General features: G+C 35.0%; 2 protein-coding genes across 2 annotated transcripts; one reads left to right on the top strand and one right to left on the bottom strand.

The window, feature by feature from the left end:
• Positions 1 to 12,188: 12,188 nt before the first annotated feature.
• On the top strand, positions 12,189 to 14,864 carry LOC126971664 (uncharacterized). Its single transcript, XM_050818047.1, has 2 exons — positions 12,189 to 12,597; positions 14,018 to 14,864. The coding sequence occupies exons 1-2, from the start codon at positions 12,414 to 12,416 to the stop codon at positions 14,758 to 14,760; spliced, it is 927 nt and encodes a 308-aa protein (XP_050674004.1). The 5' UTR covers positions 12,189 to 12,413; the 3' UTR covers positions 14,761 to 14,864.
• LOC126971631 (uncharacterized) lies at positions 12,603 to 15,265 on the bottom strand. The gene is made up of 2 exons (XM_050817991.1): positions 14,852 to 15,265; positions 12,603 to 13,546 (listed from the first exon to the last, which is right to left on the bottom strand). Exons 1-2 carry the CDS (start codon positions 15,145 to 15,147, stop codon positions 12,658 to 12,660), a joined length of 1,185 nt encoding a protein of 394 aa, XP_050673948.1. The 5' UTR covers positions 15,148 to 15,265; the 3' UTR covers positions 12,603 to 12,657.
• Positions 15,266 to 17,518: the final 2,253 nt, after the last annotated feature.

The raw sequence follows: 17,518 nt of genomic DNA, 5'->3' as shown, positions 1-17,518 counted from the left end.
TAATCAAGTTGATGTTATATACATGGACTATACGAAAGCATTCGACCGAATTGACCATTGTATTCTTCTCAAAAAGCTTACAGCACTTGGTATCCGTGACGATTTATACAATTTGTTTAAATCTTATCTCTCTGATAGAAAACAGGCTGTTGTTCTCAATGGCTACTGCTCTTCTTGGAAAAATATACCCTCTGGGGTCCCTCAAGGATCATTTAGTAATGATCAGGACCTCTGCTTTTTATAATTTTCATAAATGACATCGGACGATTCATTTTAAAAAATTCGTATTACCTTTTGTTTGCAGATGATATGAAAATTTTTGGTACAGCAAATAATAAGACAGATGCATTACGCATTCAAGAAGATTTGTATAGACTGGATGACTATTGTACCGTTTACAAATTAGACCTTAATGTATCCAAATGTTTCAACATGCATTACACTACTAAGCCTACCCCTTTCCCTAATACGTATATTATAAACAGGAACGTCTATCTGTGGTAAACGAAACAAGAGATCTAGGTGTTGTCCATGATAGCAAAATAACTTTCGTACCACATATTGATCAGGCTATCATTAAAGCGTCTTAAGCACTAGGTTTCATAATACGTACAGCCAAACCTTTCAAAAGTATGAAAACATTAAAAATTCTCTACTGTTCATTCGTTTGCAGCCATCTTGAATATGGTTCACAAATTTGGAACCCAATGTATGCTGAACACATTAATCGAATTGAAAGGGTTCAGCGGAAGTTTACACGATATCTAGGCTTTAAGTTTAAAATACCTAATGTAAGCTATAAAGAACGCTGCAAGCGCTTCCACCTTCTACCACTTAAAGATCGTAGAGATATTTCTGATATAATCACCTTAATCAAAATACTAAGAAGTATGATTGACTGTTCTATATTACTGACCAAAGTCTGTCTGGCAGCCCCTAGTAGAATGTTAAGACAACAGCCCATCTTTGCTGTACCATTCTGTCGCACAAATTATAGAAGGAACACATTTATTTTAAGAGCTATGCAGTCATTCAATCATTTTTGTGACACGGATAATATTGATCTCTTTAACTCCAGTATTCATTCAATTAGAGCCCATTTGGTAAAACTATTTAGCAGTGATTAACAAATTAACATCAGGAATGAAATTACTCTTTTTTGATCATGCTCTCAACTGGCGATAGGAGTGCGAGAAGATTTTATTTAATAATTTTTAATTATACTTGTGTTGTTTGTTTGTAATTAATATGTTAGATTTAATAATATTATACTTGTTCCTATGTACATGTGGAAGCCCATTATTAGCTCGAACGAATTATGTTTGTTAATTATTTTAATGTAAGTAAAACCAGCTGTTGGCTTTCTTAAAAATATTAAATAAATAAATAATTAATATCTAATAAATAAAGTTCTCGTGTCCCGGTATTTTTTTGAAAATTTGTGTGTATATCGGGTAGGTCTGAGAACCGTCCAATATATATTTTTTATACTCCTAATTGATAGGGGTAAGCAACCTTACATGTATCAACTTTCCTTCTGTTAATGTAATTGACGTTGTTATTGTTGCCAAAGAAACAAGTAAACAACAATTGCATGATAATTTTGTTACTGTGTGGTTTTCTTATTGGAAAGTGAGAATGGAAGAAAAAGGAAAGCGAACACTAAAATCATCAAATAAATCGTCTTAATCAAAAATATAATTGAAAGCGTCTTGCATTTTTATTTTGAAACAGATATGTCAAACAATTTATCACGTCATGGAGCAAAAAAAAATGTTAAGCTACGTGCTACTTCGTTTGAGTTAATCAATCGGTTAAAGTACTTTATCAATGGCAAGTACATTATAAACACTAAAATATTAATAATTAGCCAATTAAGCCTTAACCAGTCGTCCATTAGAGTCCTCTTAAGTAAAAAGAAATGAGAAATATTAGACTACCTAAAAGTCAATGAAATTATTACGACAGTGTTATTAAAATTATTGTTATTTGTGGAGTCGGTGTCTCCCCGCCGCGGCCCCGCTCTCGCCTCTCGCCTCCTCACGTCGCGCGTGCAACTCAAGCACATCTCACCCATAACTATGTATGTACAAACCTACCTTGGCTGACACCGACATGATCGATTCCTACTGAATTTTGCCCCGAATTGCTTTCAAATAAAAAAATCGCTAAAATCGGTTCATCAAAAAGTTTTGAGACAACATATTAATAACAGTAGAATTAAGAACTTCCTCCTTTATTGAAGTCGGTTAAAGAAGCTATCACTACTAAGCCAACTTTTAAATTTGCGCTTCAAAATATTTCTTATAAAAGAATCTGAAATTGTGAAAGACATTATTGCGACCGAAACTTATTCATCACGCCATTATCCGAGAGTTTTAGGATGAAACGAAAGTTTTCAATTTCAAGCAAAGATTCTTATGGGATCGGTACTTCGACGCTTAGGGTTGACGACAAACTGAATAATAAAGTTGTTTTGTTCAAGTAAAGATATCTTCATTCTTACGCGGTTATAATTTTTATACTATACATAACCGTGCATCGCACCGCAGTTACTTTTTGTAGATTAACGTTTCAGAGTGTTACTTAGCAACATCGTGGCAGGGGGAAGGAAAGACCGCGGGGGGCGGGGTGCGGGGCTCAAGGAGTTATGTTTTGTTAATTTATGTAAGTAGTAAGTGTAGTTACAATCAACAAATAGTAAGAAGTAGCTGCAAAAGTAACAGACAATTACTTAATGTAACCGTGTTACACACAGTTGCTCCACAAAAGTTAACTGCGGTGTGGATACACGGTTATGACATACAATTTATCAACGATATAATATATTAAACTTGATAATAATAACATTAATAGTTATAAACAACGCCCGTATCCGGTGCAAACGGTACTCCTTATATATATGTCCGTCTGTACGTAAATGACATGCTGTAAATTTGCGACATTCATAGATATGGATAGGAAGGCACAGAGTATGTTGACACCAACCGTGCCAACATCGCTCAGGACTCAGGATAACCGGAACACATTTGTATCTGAAATCGAGACTATAGTATGCGAAGTCGTAGAAAGAAGCTGGCAATAATTAAAACAGTTCAACTTAGAAGACAAACGTTTGTGCGTTCACCGCTTCAGTCTCCCTTTGTTGCATCCTGTTGATATATCCAGCGAAGTTCAGTTCCGTGGTCAGAAGGCTAAATTAGCCCGTAAAATCTATGCATACGTACTGGAGTAAGGCAAGACAGTAAGATTTTTTTTATGGAAAAATGAGGACGAAGAAAACGAGTGTACGGGTCACCATTCTGCAATACCAGAGGAATCACAGTTGTGGATGGACGGACGCTCCAACACTTCCCATAACATGAGCCTCCTGTCCTTTTGCCTCCTCTTTTATATGAAATAATGAACTCGTGAAATGTGTGTACTATTGTCGCTATAATAAAAAATAATAAAAAAACAAGATGCGAATCCCAAAAAATGGCGGATATGCAGATTAGACAAAAAATTATACAAAAAAATAATTTTGTACGATGATCCCTTTCGAGTCCGATGAGCACTCTTTCTTACATACAGCTACAAAGTCCATTCAATTTAAGTTCCTGATTGAGTACGTAAAAAATAAATAGCGACAGTAAATACCTCTACTTATATTAATATAAATGACTTAAATCAGCTTGCAAAAGCAGCATTTAGTTTAGGTACGTAGTAGATCTATCTGTCTAGAGAACATCTTATTTCTTAACATTATTATGCTCAAGATTAAAAATATTTATCAAGATATTTATGGAAATCACTGTAAGAAAAATTAAGATGCTTATTTCCAAGCAGATGAATTAATTAAATCTAAAGAGAATATTTTCCAGAGAATTATTTCAAAAGTAAGTAGCCGCAGCTGGGATAATGTTGTGATGAATATAATTACTCTACAGTCTACTTATTTATATTTTAAGCCTGTGATTTATAAGCTGGTTTAGTTGAGGTTAATATTGTTGGCCAAAATATAATAATATCACTAGGTTGCGGCGAATAGATCTCCTCACGAAAATTTCTAATGCGTGAGTATGTTATATTTGTCATAAGCCCAAATCTGCCGCTGATTGGATCAAATAGATTTCAACGTGTACAAAAACGTTATTTTGGATGGAAGCCTATTGAAAATCCGAGAGAATAAGCTCTTAAATTGTTGACGAAATCTTTGTCAGGGGTAATATTTATTGAGTTTGCGCTTCGACAGTCTGCAGAAGAAGAATTTATTTAAAGCATCCTAATGGATGATATATGTATATATAATGAAGATAATTAGAGAGTTCTTGTACTCCAAACTAATTTGTTTATATAATAGCTAGCAAACTTGAAAAATGCTCTACTAAACGTGGCCCACATCACTTGCGATTATTGACTGGTATGATTTCCATTTCACGTTCTCAAATATTAAAACAAAGGTGAACGTCGAGTTATCTAGATTCCTACACATTGCAAGGAGTTTAACTTTATTACTATAACTATGTGAAAGCGGAACAGACTGTAGAACTAGTCGAAAGTCATGAGTTGATCAAATGCTGCACGAGTTTACTAACTGTGTTTATAACTAGTGTACCATGACGTCACAATATTGGATTGTTCAGTTGGGCGTTGATAGTTGGACATCTTCAAATTATCAATGGCTCCTGCGATTGGTGAGTTATTAATGTTGTTTAATTTGGTTTAAATAATAATACGTGCAGCTGTCACCACTTCGGCTGTTTTAATTTCTGTTACTTTGCAATCTGACCGGGATGGCTTTTGTTTTTCAGTTTGATGGGTTTTAGTTTCCGTGGAGCCCTAATGCATTTTTTGAAATAAATGTAGCATAAGTGCTACATAAGCTATCAGCTTTTGAATCCCTCCTTGAGCATCTCAGCAACCGCTTCTACAATTTGCGGGCACAATCACATTCCAAAAATTGTGATAAAATACCTTTAATGTCAAGAACAATGTTAACCCCACTTATCCGACTTACTAGGTAAGTTTATAATTACTTTAAGGCCCAGACTTTTTCACGAAATGTAATCCTCGAGGCGTACAGGCCAATTCTTCAAACGAAATGTCAATATGTTATAATGATACCTACTCGTACCGGCAGTACCAGACTCGGACACTGGGGCTGTCGGGGTACGAACTTATATACAGGTATTATAAGGGATGACGTGTAGCTCTGTACCACCAATTCATGTTTTATTTGTAGTATTTGTAGCTTTTCCGACCATTAAATAAATGATTCTACAATAGGATTATTTAAAATGGACAAAACATATGAGTTGTGAAATTTGAAAGCATTGTCAAAAATGTTTAACCTTTAAACCGACTTCGAAAAAGGAGGAGGTTTTAAATTCGACTGTATTTTTGTTAATATTTGTTACCTCAGAATTTTCGACTGGGTGAATCGATTTTGATGATTCTTTTTTTTTGGTCCAGATCTTGCAATGGCATCCATGACAAAGTAACGGAACTCTTCAGGAGCAAATGTACTGGTATTTAAGTCACCTACGGTAACGTCGTTATGGTCAAGTAATTGTCGAAGTCAGATGTAATGATCAATCCTTACAGGAACTCCTTAACGAATTACAGTAAGGGTGCAATGAGTAGTGGTAGAATTAAAAAAATCTGTAATCAAATTTCAATGAGATTACGTTCATTGCTGGATTGCAATTTAGCAGGTCTATACATATTCAGACAAATTAGTTAGTGTACTTCAGATTGACATACAATCCAATAATAAAAAATATCAAAAAACTAAACTCTTCATAAAAACTATTCCAAAACAATAGGTATAATACGTGGGTAACACTGAAAATGTTTAGAACTGGCAAGTTACAAACATTGCTAATGATAACTTTTTTTGAATTTAAATTTTAGAACTCTTTGGTAACCTATTCAAATTCAAATATTTTTATTCAAAATAGGATGTGACATCACTTATTTAAAGTCAAAAAAACTACCACCCATTCCAAAATTAATGCCTCAGGGCGCAACAAACTCAGCGGGCTTTTTTTTTTCATCGAATAAATATGTTTACAAAAAGTAATATTGTACAATTATTAAACTTATTATTTAATAGCCTGAGGGCGGTCACTCCATTCCCAATCTTTGGTATCATTAAGAAATCAAATGATTTAAGTTTTCTTTAGTGTTAATCCCGCCAATATTTGTTTTTAAAACAATTCGACACGTGTTTCGCCTCTACATGAGGCATCCTCAGGACGTGTTGTCTCGCCAAAATCTGTCACGAGACTCAATCGATCTCAATCGGTCAACGAGATTTGTATAATTATGGATTTCCGCAAAGTAACGCTTATTCAATAAATTATCATTAAGAAATTCATTTACGTTATAGTAACCTTTACCACACAAACGTTTTTTAACAATTCTTTTGAATAACCTAATACTTTTGTTTTGAACATTTTCTAGGATCTTGTTGTAAAAGCATATACATCGCCCCACAAAAGACTTAGTAACTTGACTTAGCCGGGTAGTAGGCATCATCAGTTTATGTCATATATTGCAGTCCTAATGTAGTATATTGCATTCATTTATCATTTGTTTTTGTTAATTGGCGGCAAATCTAAAACTCTTGTTACACGTGAAAATGAACCTAACGCGAGAAAATTTTCGGTCAATGATTTATTATGACTTTCGTTGTGGGCTTACTCAACAACGAAGCTATGATAGGCTGCGATTAGCATTTCTTAATGAAGCCCCATCTCGTGCCACCATTTACAATTGGTTTTAGATTTCAAGCGTGGACGTAGCAATCTCAATGATGATCCGCGTGAGGGACGTCCTTTAACAGCGACTACTGAAAATAACATCAGTGCTGTGCGACGCATGATAGAGAAAGATAAGAGAGCGACCTATCAGCAGATACGAGCAAGGCATTGGTATGAGTCAAGTTCATAAAATATTACACGAACATTTAGGCGTCAGGAAGCTTTGTACCAGATGGATTCCTCGTAATTTAACCGACGACCAGAAACACCTTCGCATGGACTGGTGTAGCCAAATGTTAGCTAAGTTCAACGGCAGTGACTGAAATGCTGTATTTGACATGGTCACAGGTGATGAAAGCTGAATACATTGCTACGAACCCGAAACCAAAAGACAATCAGCTCAGTGGGTGTTTACTTTCTAGGATCGGCCAACTAAGGTAAAGAAAGGAAGAAGTCAAGAAAAAAAGATGATTGCCTCATTCTTTGGTCGGAAAGGTCATTTTGCGACAGTTGTGCTAGAAGATGGAAGGACAGTTACTGCAGACTGGTTATGTGAATCGCTGTTTACCTGTCGTCTTGGAAAAAATTCAACAGTAGCGCCCTCGAAGCAGGATCCTCCTTCACCAAGACAATGCTTAAGCGCACTTCGCAAAACGTACTATTGAATATTTGACTATGGCAGGTGTCGAGATAATGAGTCATCCGCCATACAGTCCTGACCTGGTGCCCTGAGACTTTTATTTATTCTCAAGAACTAAAGATAAAATTCGAGGTATTCGCTTTACGAGCCCTGAAGATGCGGTGAAAGCGTACAAAAATCCCATCGAATGTGAAGGTATGTAGAGAGGAACGGAGATTACTTCGAAAAACAATAAAAGTATTGGCAACTTTCTACATTAAGCCGTTGTTCATCTTCTAAACATTTTCAGTGTTATCTAGGTATGCACTAAAAGGTATTAAAATTATTGCGTATTTTTATTGAATTAATAAATCTTATTCTAGAGTCGGTGCCAGCCAAGGTAGGTTTGTAACTGAATCTATGTATATGTAGGTGAGATGTGCTTGTGTAGTACGCGCAAGATTTTTCAAATCAAATTTGATAAAAAATATTTTAGTTTGCCCCAGTATTAGGTAACATGGATAGCAAGTACCAAAATTAGGTTTGATCGCCTTTTTACCAGTAGATACCATTACGTGAACGTGGATTGCATTAGTTTGTGTAAAGCAATCACAGTTCTGTTTCTCAGTTCTCGGTTCTCTATATCAGCTTACTGTATTCATTCAATATCACAACAATATATAATTTAACAACGAGTGGCGTAGAACAACTGAAGCGTCATAAATACATTGGTGTTATGGCCAATTTCTAAAGAATATATTACAGTTAAATGTAATGATTATCGGAAGTGGAGATAGCGATCGTGACCAGCGTGGCGGGTGCGGGCGAGAGATCTTGTGCTGTGCAGGTAGCAGGAGATTGATGACAAGCTTATCGTGATCAATATATCGTTGTAGTGGCTCATTCATCTTATTTATTCCTCTCATTCGGGTTCCTTTAAGCTCCAATTAGTTATAACGAGGTATTTATAAGAATCTCTATTCCATTGTGTGTTACTTAGTACTTATAACCATTCATTACAATTAATAACTAAACAAATAATAAAAATATCAATTATTTGTGAATTTGGAAAAACGTTATAATTAATTTGTTATTTGGTTAAGTAATATTTGGGGTATATTTTCTTATAGCAATTACTACATGGATTTTATATCAGGAAATCGCCTGCGCCAATGTAACTATGTTCTTAATAATAGGCAAAAGATACTTGATCTTGTACTCGTAGATTTACCTGTATGTTCCGTCAGTTACTCTTATAATCCAATTACTAATATTGATCCAATGCATCCCCCCCTTGAAATTAGTATTCCTTATACGAGACAACATAGACTTGCGACTAATACTTCAAACGAGCGGTACAATTTTTATAAAGCCGATTACGATTCCATTAATGAGTACTTGAAGGGAATTGATTGGAATTCGATATTGAACCGAGGTGATATAAATGAAATGGTTAGAATACTTATTCTACGAGATTTTACAGGTTGCTATCACAGATTATGTTCCCTTAAAAAAAGTTAAAAGCAGTAGGTACCCTTCATGGATGAATCGTAAGGTTGTAAAAAGAATTAAAGAAAAACACAAAATGCTAAAACGATTTAAAAAATATAATAATCCAATGGATGAAATAGAACTAAGAGTGCTAAGTGATCGCTGTGAGAAAATTACGCGTGATGCCTATAAAAATTTTAATGAAGACCTGGAAAAGAAAATTCAGAAAAATCCGAAAGCATTTTGGACGTTCCTAAAGAGTAAACGTAGTAATTTTAACTCATATTCAGCTGCAATGAGTAACGGAATTAAAACCTCAACTAGCGGATTGGAAATTTGCAATATGTTCTCTAGTTATTTTGCTTCGGTATATGATGAATCAAATAGTTCTTGTAATTTAGACTCATTATCTTATTTACGGAAGATTCTCTATCTGGACGTTAGTGAAAATCTTGCAGGCATAGAAATAAATCAGAATGACATCTATAAAAAGCTGAAAAGTCTCGATATTGCAAAAGGTGCGGGACCGGACAATGTACCACCGGCATTCATAAAAAATTGTGCATCAAGCTTAACTTCACCTTTATATCTTTTATTTTTAAAGCCTCGCTTAACTCGGGTAGTTTTCCAGCTTTATGGAAACAAGCAAAAGTTGTTCCAATACATAAGAGTGAAAACGAGAAAGACATACACAATTACAGGCCTATATCGATTCTTTCGGTTTTTGCAAAGGTCTTTGAATCTTTAGTTTGTCCGACAATTCAAATGCATTTCAAACGTTTTGTGTCTGAGCATCAACATGGATTTTTGCCAGGTAGGTCTACCACAACTAATTTGATTAGCTTCACATCTTCATTATCAGAAGCTATTGACTCGCAGAAGCAGGTGGATACCATATATACCGACTTTAAAAAGGCATTTGATAAAGTTCCACATGGAGTACTCATTGGAAAATTATCGTTATATGGGTTTTCAGGCCCAGTGATGAAGTGGCTTTCATCATACTTACAAGACCGTTCGTTTTATGTAGTCATTAATGGATTTAGCTCTTCAACTAATCTGGTAACATCAGGTATACCACAAGGTTCACATCTTGGCCCAATTTTATTTAATATATTTGTGAACGACATTGTTACTTGTTTTGAACACTGCACACCATATGTATATGCCGATGACTTAAAAATAACGAGAACAATTTCTTCACCAAGTGATTCGATTCTATTACAGGACGATCTAAATAAACTTACCAATTGGTGTGAATCTAATGGCATGCAACTCAACTGCAGTAAATGTGTGCATATTAAATTTACTCGCAAAAATAATATTATTCCGACAAGGTATGAACTGTATGGTAATACTCTTAAAGAAGTTGAACTCATAAGGGACTTGGGTGTTATACTTGATAGGAAATTGACTTATCTCTACCACATAGAAATTGTAATAAACAAAGCGTCAAAATTATTAGGTTTTATTATGAGACAAGGTCGAAATTTTAAAGATGCCAAAACAAAAATCTGTCTTTACAACAGCCTTGTCCGCAGTCATTTAGAGTATTGTAGCGTTGTTTGGCGCCCACATTATTCTACACACTACTTAAGACTAAAGCGTGTGCAGAAAAGGTTCATGTGGCATCTATCATACTCAGCGAATATTTACAAAACGGTGGTGTCTTATAAAAAAGATTAGAACACTTTAACATGATGACTCTTGAACAAAGAAGAGAATTTTTGGACTTAAATTTTTTATATAAATTGCTAAGAAACAATTTAGACTGCCCCAGTTTACTATGTAAAATTAATTTCCGAGTACCACGCAGATATCCCCGAACTGCAAATACTCCGGTCGTGCCTCCATGCACTAGAACAGTCTTTGGCGCCAACTGCACTATCCCTCGCTTGTGTAAAGTATATAATAAATTCAGTTCATTCATTGATATAAATATTGATTCCCCTAACACTATTCGTAAATTAGTTATCAGCAATCTAGCCAGCCAGTTATGAGTGTGATAGATTACTTTGCTCTGTTAGTTATAACATAGGTTATACAGGGTGTCCCGTAATCAGTGGACCAACGGGATACCCGTGATAGGGGTGGTCATCATCTATCGAAAACACCAAATTTTACTGTTCTAGGGCCAGTAGTTCAAAAGATATGATTTTTTAAGCATTATTTTGAAAATTCTACCCTTATCAACACAAAAGTTGAAAAAAAATATTTTTTATTTTTATTTTGCCCTGTTTCTTAACTTAAGGTGGCTGAGGAAACATGTGTCTTCACAATTAAATCCATTTTTGTGAATAAATATTGCCAAATTAAAAATTAAAAACCAAAACATGCGCAAATATCAAATAACTAAATTTGCAACGTGATGTTTGAAGCAAGCTAGTGCAAAAAAAATGTATGACAGCCTTGCGGACCATTATTTAAAAAACATCTGCAGTTCATACTGATTCCAAAAAGGTATAATTAATCATTATTGTGAAACAATAAAAGACAATAATTATTTTAAATCAACATTAGATAGCAATTTCTTGGCGGAATTTACAATAAAACAAAAGTAAATAGTTAGAATTTTTTTATTTATTTCTTATAATAAATGTTCGAAATGTCTTCCTCTTACTCTAAGGCATAGCCGGCATCTTCTTATAAAATTTCTTTTTAAACTTTTTAACGCCCTTTCATTATTTTTGACTTTTTCACTCACCACATTCAGTTTTTGTCTTAGCTGTCTTTCGTTATCGTTAACGGTTTCATATACGGATTCTTTAAAATATCCCCATAAAAAATAATCCAATGGATTAAGATCAGGTGATCGAGCTGGCCATGGGATTGTACCTCCTCGTCCAATCCACCTACTTGGGTAAGACTCGTTTAAATATTCCCTCACTTGTCTGCAATAATGAGCGGGTGCGCCATCATGCTGTAACCACATCCTCTCACATACCTCCTGTGGTACATTTGCTAATAAATTACTTAAGTCATTTCTTAAAAATTGCAAGTACCGAGCACCATTAAGCCTCGGTGGGAGCTCAAATGGACCAATAAGTTTACCATCTAAGATTCCAGCCCACAAATTGACTCCAAACTGGTGCTGGAATCTATCTTCTCGTACAATACGTGGATTCACAACAGCCCATTCATGTAAATTATGAATGTTAAACACTCCAACTCTTTTAAAACACGATTCATCGCTCCATAATATTGAATTGAAAAATAGTGGATCTTGTCGGCATCGGCGAAGCATCTCTGCACAAAAATCTATCCTCCGTTGATAATCAGCAGGTAATAGTGCCTGCACTCGTTGAATATGATAAGGCTAAGTTCATATGGCCGCGCGGTACCGCGCGGAACTACGAACCGCGCGGCACAAGATCAATATAAACGATAATTATCGTCTACATTACCGCGCGGTACCGCACGCCAACGCGCGGCGCGCTCTGACCCGCGCGCAAGATCTAGAACCGCGCGCTGCCGCGCGGCCCAAGTATTTCAAACCTGTATCGACCTGTTCAGTTGATCCGCGCGCCTTGAGACGGAAAGACACATAGATCGATGCAATGAGTACCGAAGATGACATTGTGCCTATCGATTTGCTTATCGACGAAATCGAAAAAAGAGATGCGATTTGGAATCTTAACTCTAAGGATTATTCAAATAAAATATTAAAAAGAAGGTCTTGGGAAGAACTAGTTTTAATTTTTTGCAAAAATGATGATTCCGAAGAAAAAAAGAAAAATTTGGGTAAGTTGTTTTTTAATTAGTTTTATTTATTTAAAATAAGTTTTATAAAATCATCACCTATTACACCATTTTATCTTGCCAATCTAATTTACCTTCAGTAACAAAATAATTTGTGAATTTAGTTCGAATATTATCTACTTCATGGATTGCTCGTCCACTGTTAGTTGGATTCACATTAGGTAATGGCGCTGGATTGATCATATCATCCTGATTTATACCATCTCTCATCCTTACCAAGTTATGTAAAACACAAATAGCTTTGACGATATCAACAGCAAAATCTATCTTCACGTCTATTGGCCGGTGTAAGATACGCCACTTGTTACACATTATGCCAAATGTACATTCGACATACCTTCGTGCTAAAGAAAGGCGGTAGTTAAATATTTTTTTTTCTTTTGACAACATTTTACCACCATAGGGTCTCATCAAATTTTTAGTCATAGCGAAAGCCTCGTCAGCTACAATTACGTATGGTAGTTTAAATGCATCGCTCTCATTATTTGTGATAGATCTAGGCTCTGGTAAGTTCAACGAATTTTCTGAGAGTTTTTTGAATAATGACGTTTCCTTGAAAACACCCGAATCACTGTCTTTTCCGTAAGCTCCAACGTCTATCCATATGAAGCAATAGTTAGCATCACATAAAGCCATTAAAACTAATGAGAAAAAGTGTTTATAATTGTAATACATTGATCCTGATTCTGGTGGCTGTATTAAACGAACGTGTTTGCCGTCCAACGCTCCAACACAATTTGGAAAATATGCTTTATTTTCAAATTGTATAGATATTTGTGTCCAGATTTCTTTTGTTGGTGGACTCATGACCAAAGTTTTTAAATTTCTCCAAAAAACTTGGCACACTTGCTTAATTATACCCGATATCGTAGACTTGCCAATTTTATAACCATATTGTAACTCTGCAAATGAAGAACCAGTTGCTAGGTACCTGTAACATAATAGTTATTTAAGATACACGTGCATAAAGTAGATCTTTACCGAATAAGTGCTACAGTGAAAACACAAGCATAGCGAGTGTTTACAGTGTGGCACGCGAGCATAAAGTGCATATGCTCACGTGCCACGATAAATATTCCATTTCTATTCCTACTCCTATTCCTCGTCAAATTCCTATTCCCATACCTATTCCTACCCCTACTTACTCCTATTCCTACTCCTATTCCTATTCCTAATTCTATGTCTATGTCTATTTCTTTTAAGGAAATCTTTACTGAATAAGTGCTACAAAGAAAACACATTCATAGCGAGTGTTTACAGTGTGGCACGTGAGCCTAAAGTGCACAAAGTACAATTTGCATAAAGTACGAGTAGGTCATAAGGACTCTTTATGCACCCGTATCGTACAACATTTTTCAATAGTTTTGCAATGAAAACTAATAATTAATTATTTACTTTCTAGGATCGATTTTGCAAAAAAAATGGAAAAATTTACGAGATGCCTATGTAAAAGAACTTAAGAAAACAAAACATTTGAAGTCTGGTTCCTCAGCATCAACACCATCTTCATTTTCGTATTTCCAAAGATTGTCATTTCTTAAACAAGTTGTCCAGAAACGAAAAACTGACAACAGCCTTGATGTTGCGGAAGTTACAGAGAATCCTGATTTGGATAGTGCAGTTAACAGCAGCGGCGTTCAAGCTTCAACAGAAAATGTGCCCCGGAAAAAATTCAAACTTCACCCTGCCGATGAACATTTTGCAAATCTTTTACAACAAAGCATAAATACTCGAAATAATAATGCAGCAGAAAAGAAAGATGACGATGAAGATAAATTATTTTGTCTTTCATTGGTTAGGGAAATAAAAAAAGTTCCTGAAAACCGGCGTTTAAAACTGAAAATTGAAATTTATAATTTATTAGAACGATACCAAGCTACACGAGCACAGCCACTTGAAGATTTTAACTACCCGTCTACTTCATATAGCTCACAACGACCACCCAGAAACTATCATGCTTCATTTCAAAGTTCTCAATATAGCAACCCAATGCAGTACTCTGATAGAGAATCAACACAATATGGCTATACAACTAGTTCATACACTTCACCTCCCACAAGTTCATCGCAAGCAACATCACCCCCGGGTGATGTTACTTGTGACCCGTCATACGAAGATTCTCAAGAATTAGATCTGTTCAATTAAACTAAAAGTTAATTTGCCAAGAAGCCTCGCTCATAATTTCTTATTTTTTATAATTTTTACTGTGATTATGATTAATAAACAGTTAACTTACCGCAATGTTACAATGAGTTTTTCTTTTGGTGATATGCAATATCTTACAGCATTTTCACTGGATTTTAAATCATTTTCAATGAAATCGTATAAAAAATCAAAGGTTGCAACTGACATACGGAAATAATTAAAAAAAATTTCTTCATGTAACCTCAACTTAGGGTATAAGGTGACAAACAGGCTTGAAGAAAGTCTGTCACTTAATATTGGATGCACCCAGTATCGCCTTTGTCGTCTTCTGCGACGTCTCAGTCTTCTATATAAAATCCACAAGCAAATTGCCTCCTCCACGTCCATTGTATATCAATGTTAATGCCAGACTGGCGCTCGTATATACCCTGTCATGTGAACTCTCACATCGCGCGTCGGCGCGCGGTGCCGCGCGGCCATATGAACTTAGCTTAAGGGTATAAACTGTTTCTTTTTAAAATGCGATGTACTGTTGTTTTTGCTATACCAGTACGTCTTGAAATACGACGAACACTCGTAGAAGGTTCTTCTGTCACTTCGGCCAGTATTTGAAGTTCATCGACTCTTCTAGGTCTTCCCACGTTGTTTGCAGCTCCGGGAATTCTGCCTTCTAAATACGCGTTATTTACACGGAGAAAAATTCGATGATCCGGATAGCGGTCGCGATTAGGATAGCGCTCACGATACGTACGGGCTGCTTGCCGAGCGTTTGCATTACACAGACCGTAAATAAAATACATCTCAGCATATTCACGAGGAGTATAGGTATTAGGCATTTTATAAAATCCGGGCAAACAGTATCCAAATCACAAAGACAAACAAGGTCCAATTCAAGCGTCAGTCACCAAAAAAAAGAGTCGTAATGGTAGCGAAGTAAAAAACACGTGTGCAGCTACGAGCTATGAGCAAGTCTCTGATGAAACTAAGAATAATTTGAAAAATTAGGGTGTGGGGATCATAGGCGTCGGCCAATAGGACCCCGTAAACGAAAAAGGTACCTGAGCGAGAAAGAGATAGCATATTGTGTTATCTCTCTCTCGATAACAAAATAATTCTCAGAATAGATAGCGCTTAAATGTTTCTCGCAATTGGAGTCTAAAATTGGTTATTAAGTTATTTTTTTTGTAAAATGTAATATTGTTATACCTTTTTGGAATCAGTATGAACTGCAGATGTTTTTTAAATAATGGTCCGCAAGGCTGTCATACATTTTTTTTGCACTAGCTTGCTTCAAACATCACGTTGCAAATTTAGTTATTTGATATTTGCGCATGTTTTGGTTTTTAATTTTTAATTTGGCAATATTTATTCACAAAAATGGATTTAATTGTGAAGACACATGTTTCCTCAGCCACCTTAAGTTAAGAAACAGGGCAAAATAAAAATAAAAAATATTTTTTTTCAACTTTTGTGTTGATAAGGGTAGAATTTTCAAAATAATGCTTAAAAAATCATATCTTTTGAACTACTGGCCCTAGAACAGTAAAATTTGGTGTTTTCGAGAGATGATGACCACCCCTATCACGGGTATCCCGTTGGTCCACTGATTACGGGACACCCTGTATATTTTAATTAAAGATTAGTGTATTTTATTTTATTATATAATTTCTTAGCTTAGATTTAGATTTTTGTTATACTTAGTTGTATGTAATTAAAACGCTTATTATTTGTTTCTAACTATCTGTTAAACAATTCTCAATTGATTATTGCAGACTGTCAAATTTTTCATATTTTTTTTTCACCGGTTTTAGTTTTTAACTCACTTTTAGATTTGTAATAATGTATCGATAATTAGCATGTAGTGTTTACCTTTAAATGATTTTGCATACCCTGCAAATGTAATTTAAATTGTTAATTGTTTAAGAAATATTTTTATGTAAAATCGCTGGTAGACCAATAAATAAATAAAAAAATAAAAAATAAAATACATGTTCTGGCCGGGCAGTTCCGGTGGCATGAAAGAGGTTTGCTCGCATCTTGACCAGACCCAGACTATGTACGCAAAGTTATAGGTGTTATAATCGGCAGTGGCGTGCATTGGTTTTCTAGCAAGGTAACTGTCGATCTAACTAAAAAGAACTGCGCTTAAGTCTGACAGTACTAGGATTTGAGATCTACATACTGGAGTTGTTTGTGTTTCGCATATAGTTTCCGTACCATATGATCAACCTAATATTTTAGTTTGTGTCATTATACAAGTATACCTTAAACTGCTTTCCTATTTTATCTCTATAGCCTAAGCATGCGTGTTTTTTTAACAAAAATTATTTGTTATTAAAATACTATAAAAAAACTAAGATTACACATATTTTCATTTTTACTGCCATCTAGCGGTAAACATCCATACTTCAATCACTTACTCTTAAACCTAAAATTTCATGAATTTATGATATTGAGTAATACTTATAATATTCATTTTGAAAACTCCAACTAAAGCAATATTTTTTTAAACGTTTGTGGCTTCGAAAAATAAGTTTAAACTCAAATCACAAAGGACCTTTGTATAAAGACTCGAATTATATATTTTTTTAAACTTATTACCTCAAAATAGCACAGCGCTGTCGGCTTCATAGTTCATATTATAATTTAAATACTATCCTTTAGCTTTTCTAGTTATTATTATACCTGATAAGTATATAGATAAATTCACTTACCACTTCTATTACCGGTTTTTCTCGGGCTGTTGCTTGTTTTGATT

Source organism: Leptidea sinapis, chromosome 24, assembly GCF_905404315.1.
Source record: "Leptidea sinapis chromosome 24, ilLepSina1.1, whole genome shotgun sequence".
Taxonomy (NCBI): Eukaryota; Metazoa; Arthropoda; class Insecta; order Lepidoptera; family Pieridae; genus Leptidea; species Leptidea sinapis.
The sequence above is the reverse complement of the archived record's forward strand: the minus strand, read 5'-3'. Positions and strand labels throughout refer to the sequence as shown.